The 14223-nt window shown below is 47.9% G+C and overlaps 1 protein-coding gene across 1 annotated transcript in view; it reads right to left on the bottom strand.

The window, feature by feature from the left end:
* EGFLAM (EGF like, fibronectin type III and laminin G domains) overlaps positions 1-14223 on the bottom strand; it is a 200753-nt gene that overhangs the window by 20519 nt on the left and 166011 nt on the right. The window contains exons 14-18 of the mRNA XM_047729084.1: positions 13830-13955; positions 12235-12478; positions 9149-9260; positions 4682-4798; positions 2013-2193 (exon numbers count right to left, since the gene is read on the bottom strand). Of these exons, the coding sequence (XP_047585040.1) occupies positions 2013-2193; positions 4682-4798; positions 9149-9260; positions 12235-12478; positions 13830-13955 (780 nt within the window). The remainder of the gene's footprint in view (positions 1-2012; positions 2194-4681; positions 4799-9148; positions 9261-12234; positions 12479-13829; positions 13956-14223) is intronic.

Below are 14223 nucleotides of genomic sequence, written 5' to 3'. Positions count from 1 at the left end.
TCTCCCTTCTCTTTCCAATCCTCACTCAGGACAAGATGCTCACCCCAATATTAGAGCAGTCCGTGTGACAACTGCATGCTACCACGTGCCTGCAGGGGTCCAGAAAAAATTGTCCTTAACAGCCTAACCTGTTACCCAGTCTCTCATTAATGCTTTCAAGCCATATAACAGAAGAAATGACTGCTATAGGCCACCCAGCCCCCTGCCATGCATAAGCCTTCCTAGGAGTAGCCATGGCTGCTATTGGGGCAGAAACGCTATCTTTATTTCAAAGCATAAGGAAACACTGATACAACACGAGGGGAGGTGATAGTTGGCCTGGGTTTTACTCTGGCCTCAAGCCTAGCATATTCCAGAAAAAGAGGCCTAATGCCACCCAGGTCCCCTGGCTGCTGTCCAGGACCTCCCTTGGGCTTGACTCCTCACGCTGGTGATACTTGCTTCTTACTGAACCCGAACCCACAGTTACGAAGCTATAAATGTGAGCACTTTAGATCTGTTACGGCTACTGCTCTGCAGCGGAAAACGAGGCTTAACAAGATCACAAATTATCCTGTCCTTCCTCCTCTAGTTCTCTAAGTGAGACGTTCATTTAAGCCTGGACTTTATATATGGACCATTAAGGTGAGTATTTAAGGCAGGAGCAGATCCGAATTGCTTCTGGTAAAGCTGGAGACCCAGGAAACTCAAACACTAATGTGTAAAATCCAAACTCAATTTTCCGAATGAATGGGCTGCTCTTAAACTAAATCTCCACAAGTACGTGCCATTAGCCAAACAACAATTTGCTTGTTAGAATTATAATCAGGATCTTTCCAGAAATGGATCCATTACTCTTCTTCGGGGCTTCATCACTAGGGTGAGCTATGTTCATAAACGTATTTCATATAATTTGCCACGCAGTTTTCAAAATTCACTGTAATAAAATACGATGCAGGCTTCCAACCAGCAAATTAGCATTCCTATTTCCCATGGTCACTGCAAAACAAGTTCTCCTACTATTCCGACACTGCAGCATCTGCCTGTAATTGTCTTCCCCTAAGCCCAAATTCTGATAAAGTTCAGGAACCTGGAAACAGATGGAAAAGAGAGAGCACACATCCCTTCACTTAGGCTCATCTCCTCACTTCCTGTGGCCTGATGCCTTTTTTTTTTTTTTTTTAAATTAGTTCCCAGAGAGGTGAGGCCATACTAATATTTGAAACAAAAAGATCCAATGGCCCAACATGACCATATGCTGGTAGGCCTCTTCCAGACACAAGGTCCGTGGCCTCCCTGGGGCAGGTGCGGAAGCTCCATCCAGTAGGGACTGGAGGCCTGTCACCTGCTCTAGCTTTCAGACAAGTGCGGGCTGGAAGCTGAGTAGCTCTCAGCACATGCAGTGGATTTTCTTCTTCTCACCAATAACAATGACGGTGAGTACTGGTGGAGGGCTTAGTAGACATGTTTCTCAGGAATAAGCATCGCCTCATTTAACCTACATTACCACCCTCTGTGTTAGACATTATTGCATGATTATTCCCGTTTTATTGAGGAGGAAACCCAGGCACAGAGGAAAGAGCGTGAAAAATAGCACTTCACAGAAGGTTATTTATAATTCAGCAGAATTTACCTTTTTCTGTTCTGGGCAAGATTTCTCAGATTTCTCGTTATCACGTTCACAGGTAGAGGTCAACATACTTACCAGCCTCTATAGCCCAGGCACCCACCTATCAGGACAGACTCTGGGTACGGCTCAGAGGCAAGGGTCCTGGAAACCCCCCCTACACTAGGATTTAAGCTTTTGGTTCCCAGACCATCAGGGCATTCTCAGGGAAGAGGCTCACTGTTAGAGGTATTTTGACATTATGATTCTTCTTTAATAGGATAATTAACCATGGGACATGCCAGCTATCACATTCCTGAACTCACTGCTCAAAACCACGTGCCTGGCTGTCCTGGGGTTCGCAGCCCCTCCTGGAAGAGTGCGGCCCCCGTGCTTCTGGAGACACCCCCTCCCGCTCCATGCCTACCTTTCTGGCAGTGCAGCCCCTCGAAGCCCAGGGGGCAGTCGCACTCGTAGCTCTCCTTCCTGGGCCGACAGCTGCCCCCGTGTGCACAGGGCCCCACCACGCAGGGGTGGGCTGCGTTCTCCACATTCACGCCCCACGTGAAGTCGTGCTTCAAGTGGATGATGCGGTCGTTCAGGATGATCTGCAGGGGACAAAAGGTCAAGACATTCGAGCACTCGGGACACATGTTCACAGTCGGCTGAAGCCTCCCTCGGCATCCTCACCTGCAAGACGCCTGGAGAAGGAGCTTTCATAAAAGAGAGAACGTCCAGTTCTGGTTTTTATCAACTTGTAAAAGCGATGCAGAAACTGATGTCATTACCTGTGGCCCTTGCGAGACTCTGCAGAGAGGAAAGCATCCTCTGGCTCTGGAAGATTCCAGGAGGTCATAAAGAGGTCCCCATAAATGAGGGTCCTCAACCTGGCTGCCTGTTAGAATGGTCTGGGGAACTTTAAGAAAAGTACCGATGGCCGGGGGCCACGCAGGTCCCCCTCAGCATCTCTGAGGGTGGGGGCTGGTCAGCAGTCACTTTTAACAGCTTTACAAGTGACTCGAAGATGCAGCTGAGGTTGAAAGGTGCTTCTGTGAAGCCAAGTAGGAAAGAATACAAGAGGAAGAACCACACGGGCAGGAACCAAAGGGGAATGGATGGCTCCCGGTGGCAGTGGGGCTGGGAGAAGCTTCTCCTTGTGCTGCTGTGTTCTTCTGCCTAATGGGCTCCGGGGAATCTACAGCTCCATCAACTGGGTCTTCCCGATTGTCCCACCCACTCCTCTACCCTCCCTGCCTGACACTCTTGAATTCCCTTCCTCTCCACATCCTGTTCCCCACCGTTTAAAAAAAAAAAAAAAAAGAAAAGAAAGAAACTCAGATGCCATTCTTAGCACTGCCGTGCAGACTCACTACGACAGGAGAGCTCCTTTGCCTTCACACCCTTCTCCCTGCAGTGGGGGCTCTAGTGCAAGTGAGGGATATCAGGGAGAGGTTACTGGGCTTTCCAGCCCCAAATAAACGGAGCCAAGCTTTTCAGCCCTTGCTGTGGAGAGTGTGTTTGTTTTGAGCTGTGGGTGCTTCAGCGTCATGCACTTCCAACCTCGGCTGCATCTTCGAGTCACTTTGCAGAACCTGCGGACAGAGCACCTCTCAGAAAGACCTCCACGCTGCAGGGCGTCCTGAGAGGTTAGCCATGGTCCTTCCTGCCACTAATGCGTGGTTCCACAGGCTTGCCTGGACCTTGGAGGGTGTCGGGAGAGTTGGGAGAACACTTCTTTTCCTGGTCTTGAATCTTACAAGCTGCAAGAAAGCAGCCCGAATCCTTCTATAGTTGTCATCTTTTCATGCTCTGAGTGAAAGACTGTGAAACTGAGTCATATGTACTTGAGACAAGCCAAGATGCTACCGTCCACCGCAGGACATGGCAGAGCCAGTGACTCAGCCCCTGGGAGGGGAGGGTGTCCTGCCCAGGAGGTGCAGAGGAAAGGGTTCTGTGTGCTGTGTGAGGGGGGAGGGGGAAAGCCTGACAAGGGTGGGGAGAGGGCATGGGGCCCCTTAGCATCTCAGCTTGCTTTCTAAGTGAGAATTTAAAAAACATGATTAAACACAGCCAACTGTGCTGATGGGGGGCTATGGGCTGAGCTGAGGTGTCACGGATATCACTGTTCAGCCACACAGGGAAACACATCAGAGTCAGCAAGTTTGACTGGACCCCTTTTGTGGAACCCACACCGGGATACAAGAGGAGAAAGAGCTCCGCGGGGCCTTTCTGAGTGCAAATCATGAAAGGGCCTCCTTTCATTGGCCTCCTTCATTCTGGCCTCCCCCATGCTTCATCCCAAGGCTAGAAAGGATCAGCGGCCCACCGCCCACCATTGGTTGCTTAAGGAAAACAGGACAAAGCTAACATCCAGGAATCGAATATGCTTTTCTTCAAATCCTTTTTCTCCCAGGGTTTCATGGTCCTGGAAATCTGGTTTGGTGAGTCAGCCTGCATGTCTGTTACAGACAAAACATGTTATCATAACCGGAGAGGTCATGAGCAGCCCCAAGGGAAGGAATAACAGACAAATATGAGTGGGGTCAGTGCCCTATAGCTTTAACTAGCTGAAGGATTGTTTTTGCTGAACCTTCTATGGAAGGACTTCCTTCATCTATGCTCTTAGGGGCTGGGTTATGTGATGGGTGAACAATTGTTAACTTGCAGGGGTGGCAGTGGGCATGGAGGTGGGATTGGGGGTTGGCTCTTGAGCAGACCGCAAAGTAACCCCAAAGAGAAGCACAGAGCCGAGACTGTCTAGGAGACCCCCTTGGCCTCCTTCCCTTCGGTAGAAGCATCGGCAGCCACCTGACACCTGCTCCCTCCCTCAGCACTGCCAGGATCCTTTGGTGGATTAGCTGTAAGGATTCATCTTCACTGAGCTGCGTTCATAGAATGTCTGCTGGACAGAGGCCTGGGAGCAGACGTTATCAGAAAGTGGGATTGGAAAGCTCTGTGGCTAGCATTAAGAAAGAAAACCTTAAAACTTTCCCCAAGCTTCTTTTTTGGAGGCATTGGATTACAGAGATCACAGTTCTCGATCCCATCATCTGCAGACCAGGCCACACAACAAACATGCGTAAGTGAAGCTGGTACCTTTTGGATGCTTCCACTAAATGGCTTCAGGATGCCCGAGTTCTTCTTCACATCATCGTAATTTGGGACTCCACCGATAAAAATGTCCGTGTTGCACTTAATCTGCGTGAAGCCTCCCTGCCAACAGAGGAGACAAGAAACACGACATAGCTTTGGAAAAGGTAGTCAAGGCGACCAACGGGTACAGACACCCTGGGGACACAGCCCAGCAGGCTGGCTGGACTTCCACATTGGCCGGCATCGCCACTTACCCCCACTGTTGGAACGTCTGTAAGTGCAGTAACCTATCTGAGACTCTGTTTCGACATCTATAAAATGGGAACCCTAATGTCTACTGCCAAGAGCTGTCACGGTGCGTGTGGTGGGCTGCACGACTGCCCACCCGTAGTCAGCGCTTCTCCAAAAGCACCCCCTCTCCCTGCAGGAAGACCAGCTCCAATCTGCTGATCTTGGGGCCAGGGAGCTGGCTCCAGGCAATAAAACTCGGGCAGCAGAGAAATGAATCACGTCTTCATAGAAGCTTTCCGAGCCAGAGAGTAGCTCACGGTGACTCTCAGCCTAGGTGCCCCATTCAAGCTGTACCTGACCAGGGACACCTGGGGGTCTCAGCCGATTAAGCATCTGACCCTTGGTTTTGGCTCAGGTTATGATCTCAGGGTGGTGAGATCAAGTCCTGCCTCAGGCTCCGTGCTCAGTGGTGAGTCTGCTTGAGCTTCTTTCCGTCTGCCCCCCATCCTCCCCACCACCTCAAATAAATAAATAAAATCTTTTTTTTTTTTTTTTTTACAAAAAGCTGCACCTGACCACGGATGGATATGCAAGTGAGAAATAAGCCCTTATTGTAGCTTTTGATATTTTGGAGGCGTTTGTGATTGCCATGAGCACAGTCTAGCCTCCCTTGAAGGCTGAGATCTGCTTCCTTAGCACTTTGCCCCCGGTTGGATGCATAATCAGCATTCCTGTGTGACCAGCTATTGGCAGTGGTAAAGACAGAACCGCTGGAGGCCAAGAGAAAAGGCAGGCGTGGTGGGTGGGAGGCATTCCTTATCAACTACAAAGGATAGAGAAATTCTTCTGTTTTCCATATTCTGAGAAAAGTTCCCATGTCAACCCTCAGAGGCTTTCCCTGTTACTGGTTACTTCCCAGCCTAAACTCTCAGGCATGGGCTGGACAACAAACTGTGTGTCATAGGTAGTGTCCAAATTCCTCCAGATAAGAGCTGTAAGCAAAAAGTTAAAATGTTCCAACAAAGGGAGACACATTGAAATCTGAGATCTCTGGGATGAGCACTCTTTAGGTAACGTAAGTCAGGTTGCCTCCGACTTATGGGGAAATGAAATATAGATAGTAGCATCATCTAGTCATTGATTTAATCAGTATTATTGGGCATTTCTTTGTCCCAGGCACTAAATGCTGGCCAGACAAGAGGGAACAAGGAAGTTCCTCCCCTCCAGAGGCTTACACGGGTAGGTGGGACTAGCTCAGCAAGGACAGTTCCGGTGAGTCTAGAAGTACTTGCTGGGGGGAGGTGTGTGTCCCATACCCTAGCCTGGACCCAGAGAGTTGGGGAGGTGGAGGTGGTTGAGGAAGAGTCAGAATTATAGAAACCAGACAAAGTCAGGGCTTGCGGGGAAACAGTAGGTATAGAACAGAGGCAGGGAGGGATTAGACACTGCGTGCATAGAAATTTGCTCTGTACCCAAAAAGCAGTGGAAGAAAATAGTCCTATCTGTGTTTTAGGCAGATCACTGGCCGGAGGGAGGAGAATGGATGTGGCACCAGGTCCGAGTAGGGAAGGGGAGACAGGGAGGGCAGAGAGGAAGGGGCACCATCTTGGGGGGAGCTCACAGTGGCGGGGTCCAGCCAGGTAATGGCAGAGAGGTCTTGACTGGGATGCGGACAGCACCGCCTTCAGTCAATAACCTTCAGCAGCTTCCGGGGTTCATTCTTAACTGGCCCAGGGTTGGCAGGACGCAGTGCTCATCAAAGAAGCCGAAGGGCTTTCAGGACTTCTAGCGGCTGCCTAGAACACTGCCCCAGGCAGCAGCTGTCACCACACACCCACAGGCACCCATCACTGTCGCGTCTTAACTGCTACCCAAAAGTTCAAGTCAGATAATAAGAGGAGAGGAGGAAGGCTGTAGGGTCAGAGGGATTTCAGAGAAACAGGCTGTTTTGAAGAACTTTTGAGTTGGAACAGGACCAGCCTCATGGGGTGAGAGTTGCTTCCCTTTGGTTGCTCAGTAAAACCCTTGCCCCCACCCCCAACCCATCCACAAGAGGCTGGGCTGCAGCTGCCCCACCCACGAAAAACCGCAAGAGAAAAGCAAATAGACCCCACCAAAATGAGGCTTTGTGTCTAGATCTGCCACTTCTGGTTAGCTGGAGGTGGATGGGAAACCTGAGTGAAGCCACTGGTTGGGGTTTCTGGAGCCCTTAAGTCGGGCATGGACTCAACCCTGGATGGTTGGTATTTCTCAGCTGAGCGATCCAGGGCTCAGTTTGGCTTTAGTGTGGACACTTAGGGGCCGACATCCTGGGTTGACCCCCCAGCAGTGTTCTCTAATCCCAGCTATCTCTAAGCTCTAGGACCACTATTCCTAATAGCACTGCTCTATCACCAAAAGGGTCAGCCATGCCTTTGGACGTGGTATGGGCAGCTGGGGAACAGAAAGCCCTGGGGGGAAGATGTGATGAAGGCTCAGCTCATTGAGATCAAGCATGGGGACTTCCACACCTGCTTCAGAGCTGCCTCAAAAAAAAAAAAAAAAAAAAAAAAAAAAAAAAAAAAAAAAAGATAAAACCACCGCACATGGACCCAGAATAGCTACACTTTACCCTCATGTTTACATCGCTTTCCAGGTGGGAGCTGTGCTCCAGGCCTGTCTGGTTCAAAAGCCAACAGGGAGGCACAGGTTCCACCACACTGGTTTAATTCTCACTCTCTGATATGGTAGCAACAGAAACTGTGAGGTATGGTTTCTACCTTTGTGTTGTCTCTTCGCTGTAGAATACCAATGGTAAATACCATGTCCTGAAGAGCTCTTTATTTGTAACCAAAGGCCTTGACCCTACTATCTACAAATATACCCATACTGAACTTTTGTTCCTGTTGTACAAATATTTGTGACTAAGGCCTACAGAGATACAGTGCTTTTTTGAATTTATATTAAGTCAACATACAGTCAAGTCTACAGGTGTGAATTTCTACTTCTATCTTGGACTAAATTCAGCTGTTAGAATTTTCTGGGTCAATCAGAAGTGATTCCTGTTCTCCCTTTACAATCCATCTCCCTCCTTCCCTCCACCCATCCCTCCCTCCCCTCCACCCTGTTTTCCTTCCTTCCTTTTCTCTTTCTTTCCTTCCTTCCAAAATACATATAGAACATTTTGTGGGTCTGAAGGGTCCTCACCTCTTAAAGCAGAACCCAGTTTGGGATTCTTCTAATCATGAGGAGGTCCTTGGTTTGGACAGGACCTCTCACTACTGCCACCCCTAATGCTGGCCTCTGGACATATATGTGTCCTTCCTTTTTTCTTCTTCAACCCAATACCTCTTTCCTCACCAAAAGTTTCTTTTCCTTCCTTTTCTTTTTTCTACCAATCCATTTTCTTATCAGAATACCCACATTCATTAATAGCTTCTTTAAATCTGGTGATGTTCAGAACAACAATGTTGGGAATTAAAATAGTAGAAAATCCAAAGTCCCCATTGTTTTGGGGGGACTAAATGTTTCATGTGTAAAGAATCCTGGTAGGTTATACTTTAAAATAAACCTCTCTTATCTCTTCTTAAAAATGTTATTTTCTTTGGACATGGCCTTGGGAATAAAATCATGGATGAAGGTTATAAACAAATAGAAATTCTAGTTCTTGAGATCACGAGAGTACTCTATTAACAAGTCAAGCTGCATAGTGTTGACCGTGTGTTAGTAACACTGTGTTTTACATGTATAGTTATTCTCATTTGCACAACTCTGTGAACTAGGCCCTATTATCATCACCATTATCCCCATTTTATAGATGAGAAAACACAAACTTGGAGGTCAAATGACCCATGTGAGTTGACGGAATGGAACTAGATCTGGAACCCAGGAGCCTAGGGTCAGGTGTATGACCCGCACCCCACGAGCCTGCCCTCCAAGTCCGTGTCCTGACTATCAGACACTGACTCGAACAACAGCAGGGATCAGCGGTAGGGGTGGAGGTGGCAAGCAATTTTATAAATGCCATACTTGTAGTTGCTCACTCAATCCTTGCAACAACTGTAAGAGACCTCCCATATCATTCCCCCATTCACAGCCGAGGAATAGAAAAGTGAAGAAACCTGCCCAGTGGGGAGCTTGGGTGTTAAGCAAGGCAGCCTGGCACTGGGGTCCGTGTACTTACCCACTACGCCGCTGCTCTTCTCACCAGGAGAGGAAGAAAACACTACCCCAGTTCCCACTAAAGCATATCCTTCTTACCTCTGCCATTGCTTCCACCACCTTCTGCTTATCCACTTGTAAGATCCCATTTTTTGCTGTGCGAGACACGTGCAGCTCGTGCCAGTGGCCCAGGGTGAGGGGGTCTTCACTCCTGTTGAAGGAAGGAAACTTGAGTGTGGGTTAGCATCCTTGGTGTTACAGATCCCGCTCATGAATCCTCCAGAATGCAACTGAGGCCAACCTCAGATGCCTCATTTCATTCAGTCCAAAGAAAATCATCCTGTTTAGTAAGCACAGCAGGCGAGCTCCATCTATCAGAGCTCGGACCCCTTTACGGTAGGAACATTGCAATTATTATTTTATTTATTCGTTACAACAAGCCTGAAATGTGGGTCAGATGAGCCTGGTTTTCTAAATGAGAGGTGACAAGGGGGTGAGATGTGATCACAGTTGCATACAAGCTTTGAAAACGGAGAGGTTACCTGGGCTCTGGTGTAAAACACAGATTCTCTGCTGTACTGATGTTTGCAGCATCCTTTGAAATGCATAAAAAATAGGATGGATGGATGGATGACTGGACAGATGGATATAAGGATAGCTAGGCATGTGACAAAGCAAATATAGCAAAATATTAATTATAGATGGCAAATGAGAGGTACAAAGATATTTACTATATAATTCTTCTTTACTATATGTTTAAAATTTCTCACAAAAATGTTGGGGGGATTCCATATTATCTGATATTGTGAAAAGGATTAAAGGCACTTTAAAAATTCAATTACTAATTCAAGGTAGAAGTGCTTGAAGTTTAAATGTTACTGACAGGAGTTTTACACATTACTTTGGATAGTGAGGTATGCAAGAAGAGTATAATTATTGCATTTGTATTTCTAATGGTGTCTAGTTCCTAGCCTTCACTGAACCTCCCAATTATTTTTTGATCCTGGATCATCTTTAGAAAACTGTCAGGAATACCAATGGGCACAATTATCGAAAGGTCTCCACCCCCTCACTTGATTTCTTTTTGCTCTGGCAAATGCTTTTGTGATTTGTCCTTAGCAATTAGAATTTAATCACCTTGGCTAAATCGATATGCAATAAAGAAACCAGAGGCACTCTTACAGCAGCCCCATCTCCGTGATAAGTCACAACGCCTTGGTGGCGTTCTCGTCCTGCAGAGGTCACTCCCTGTCAATACTTGTCTTCCTCAGCATGCTGGTATCGATCCCAGCCATCACAAACTCGTTGCAAATGCCTTGATTTTTGAATCAAGTTCATAATGAACTTGACTACCTTCTCCTTTTCCTGAAGTTAAAATGATTTGGCCAGTTCCACAACTTCCTGTGGTTAGGGGCTTTCAGTGAATGTTACTAATCAAGCACGAAGTCTTTGAAATGGTTTTCAAAATAAATATCTTGCAAAGGAGCGCCTGAAAAACCATAGTAATCACTGCTGTCACATTACACTGGAGAGGGGATGGGACAGAGGGTGCTCTGCCCCTTGAACACTCTGAGCACTTGCTTCCTTTTGTCAAAACCAATATGCAGAATCCTTTTTCCGGGTGCTTTCCTGCCAAGCGAGAAGACAATAACTCACAGTAACAAAACAAAACAAAACAAAACAAAAAACTAAAACCTCCTCTTGTCTCAAAGAAGCACAGAATTATGAAAGAGAGAGATGCTGGATACTCAGGTCCTATGAGTCTGTGACCTCACAGCTAGAGCGGTCACTGCAGAGGTATGGGGTGTGGGGGGACCCTCCGTCTAGGAGGAGGGCTGATGAACTCCATGTCCAGGAGGAAGCCATGTGAAAACACAAGGTGATATTCAAGGTGTCTTCCCCTCTCAACTTGACAAACAGTTCTACTGGAATTGCTTAGACTGTTTTGCATAATCATATGTACATTGAATCAATTAAATACCTACCAAAGTTGTCTTGAGACCTAGGACATTTTTGCATAACCAGAGGTACAAAAATGTAGTCCTTTTTAAGAATTGTTGGAACCTAATGCCATAAGCATTTCTCATCAGCCATGAAAAATGGCCAGCGGTCAAGGGCGATGTAAGGTTGTAACATCTCTCCCGCATGCTATTCCTAAAAATGATAGTTTAGCAGTAGGAATTACGATGGAACGCAGCCCGCGATTTATTTTAAAACAACCACCACCGACTGGTTTCCTGCTGCAGGGCGTCATTGAACAAAACACAGTAGTGAGTTTCAAAAGACAATTCGCCAAACATAGGAACAAGTACCATGTCTGCCTTTGATGAGCAGGCTTCTGGCTTGAAGGTAAAAACTACCATGGGAGCAAGATGGTAAGAAGGGGGAGACACAAATAAGAAGAACATGGGCCCTTACCATCCACAGGCTAGGGGAGTCATCAAAATAGCGACACACTGGATGGGAACAATCGATCTGCTAATAAATTAATAGTACGAGCGGGATACCAGGAGGACAGGTTTGACGACTCGGAGCCAATTCTGCCACTGCCAGCAAGTATTTAAGAAGTAACTAGTCACCGCCACGCTATCGAAACCACCCATCACACAGCCTTCCAGAGCATCGTGCTCAGGGACGGGGCTCTGTGACAGCTGACTCCGCGCCCGGCTCTACGTGGAGAGCGGTAAGAGACTCGCTAGTAGCTGGTACCATCGGAAGACACAGTGTAAGAGGACAGTAAGCATGGAAAGCGAGGTCACCAAGGACATTTCTGTTCCATGTCCATTGACACCTCTTTGCTGGTTGTCATCTATTTGCTGAGCGCCCACCCAGGGATGCTCCGAGCACGTGCTGATGAAATACACTTCCTCCCGTTTCTCCTGATGGCACCGCTTCATAGGAAAGGAAGGCAGGGGATCCTGGCCGAAGCCAGCCTGCCTGCCACAGACGGACACACAGAGTCGCTCCCTGCTGGGGAGTTACTGGAGAAAAGGAAGTCCTGTCAGGAGGAAAGCCTAAGCCACAAGGAAGCATGTTATGTGTAAGCACCAGGACAAATTTCAGAAAAGATAACTGTGGAGGGAAGACAGGAAGAGTGCCAGCTATCAGGACAAAGTCATCTTTTCCCAAAGTGACTGCTGTGTAGCATTTGGGTGGTGGGGGGGCGTGAAGGTTGCAGCCCTTACCTGAGAACACCGGTCCCAGAGCCACAGTCGAAGCGGAACTCCACGTGGCCCCCTGCCATGTTGATAGACAGGAAGTCCTTGCTGGCTGTGTCGTAGCTGTACAGCAGGACGCCGTCCCCCGAGTCCGGCCGAAACGTGATCTCAAACTCCGTGAAGGAGAGGTAATGCTGGGGCTCCAGGGGCCAGGGGGTTGCAGCATAGGACCTCAGCGACTCTCTGAATTGCGGAATGATCAGGCTGAAAGCTGAGGAAAGGAGCGTATCATTAGAAATCCCTCTGGTGCAGGACTAGCCACGTTCTTGTCTTCCTGCGTAGAGAGCAAAGCTGCATTTCCCGGTGGCCCTGAGTTAGCTGGCCGCCGTAACCGAATTCCGGTCAGTAGAATGTGGGTGGGAGTACCACACAGCACCCCAGGTCTGGCCCTAAAACTTCCCTCCATCTTCCACACACCCTCTTCCCTCATCTGCTGGCTGAATGCAGGAAGGGGAGGTGGCAGGAGGTGGATTCTAAGGCCCCCGGCAGAACCACTGGAAGGCAGGAGCCTACATCCCTGAAGGACTGCATGGAGCAGAGAGTGCGACCCTCTCACCTCCCCTCCCCACCCGACCTGCAGCCATGTGTGATGTGAGCAAGGATCAACCTTTATTATGTTACGCTACAAAGTATGAGATGATATGTAACAGCTCTGGTTTACTGGAAACCATAGGCCCTGTTCTAGGTGAAATGAGATTTGAGATTATACTGTGTTCAGAAGATTTTCTCCCAGGATGGTGTCTTAGGTCCAAATTTAAACCACTGGTAAAAAATTAAAACATGTTCAACTCTGCATGGTGCTCTAAAATCTTTTAAAAATCTTTAAAATTTTCCATTATTATATGTGTGTTTGTGTACGTGCGTGTGTTTACATGTATATACACACATGTTGGCATCTACATGTACCGGGACCTAGGCAGATGGTATTGAGGAATAATTCACTAGAACAGTACAAAGACAGAGAATCAAGATGACTTTTGTCCTATCCGTTGTTAATGATTCTGCGTCTCACTTCTCAACCTTTTCTCTGAAACTGTCAGCCATTCTAACGAGCATGAGCTGCAAAGGGTCTGATATAGACCATATGCACGGAGGTTTTTCTAAGTTTTTTGGGGGGGGGGCCAAAAGGAGCTCACCAAAGCCTGGCCCAAGAGTATCTTCAAATGGATATATCCTTGGCTGGTTTGATCCATTAACACTCAAAGACACACCAACCTTCTAAAAAGGGGCGGGGGGACACCTGGGTAGCTCAGTTGGTTAAGCATCTGACTCGAGCCCAGGTCATGATCCCAGGGTCCTGGGATCGAGCCCCGTGTAGGGCTCCCTGCTCAGCGGGGAGTCTGCTTGTCCCTCTGCCTCTCCCCCCACCCCACCTCGTGCACGTACTCGCTCTTAAATAAATAAGTCAAATTGTTAAAACAAGATTCTCCTGTGTCTCCCAACACTGCATAAATTTTAATTCCATAACAATGTGTGGGACCTTGCTGAAAGCACACTGATGGAAAATTCTATCAACAAGAATTAGCCGTGCAGCGACCGCAGTCAACTTGCTTCTTTCTCACCCTCTTCACAGTGTCGCCCTTTAAATCCAAGGGGACAGAGGCAAATGGAGGAGTCGGCTTTGACGGCCATGCAGGTGCCACCGTTGATGCACGAAGCCTCATCACAGAGTCCGCTGCTGCATTCCCCTAAAGACAGAAGAGGAATTACCAAACAGGTCCGTCATGGGAGCCAGGCCGAGGTGATGGCACTGAGCACGCCAACAGCTCAGGGCTCCGGATGAATGCAGTTCCCTTCCACTCCTGTTCCCTGGTATCGCGGCACAAGTTCAGGGTTTGTTTTAATTTGATTTTGGCTTGTTCTTTATGAAGAGTCACCGAATCTTCAAAACACAGTGGACACAGTTAATCAATAGTCAATTGTTGGACAGGTTTATGACCACTGACGAGGATGAAT

This window comes from Lutra lutra, chromosome 5 (genome assembly GCF_902655055.1).
Source record: "Lutra lutra chromosome 5, mLutLut1.2, whole genome shotgun sequence".
In the NCBI taxonomy this organism is placed as follows: Eukaryota; Metazoa; Chordata; class Mammalia; order Carnivora; family Mustelidae; genus Lutra; species Lutra lutra.
Note: the sequence above shows the minus strand (reverse complement) of the source record. Positions and strands in the feature narration are given on the sequence as shown.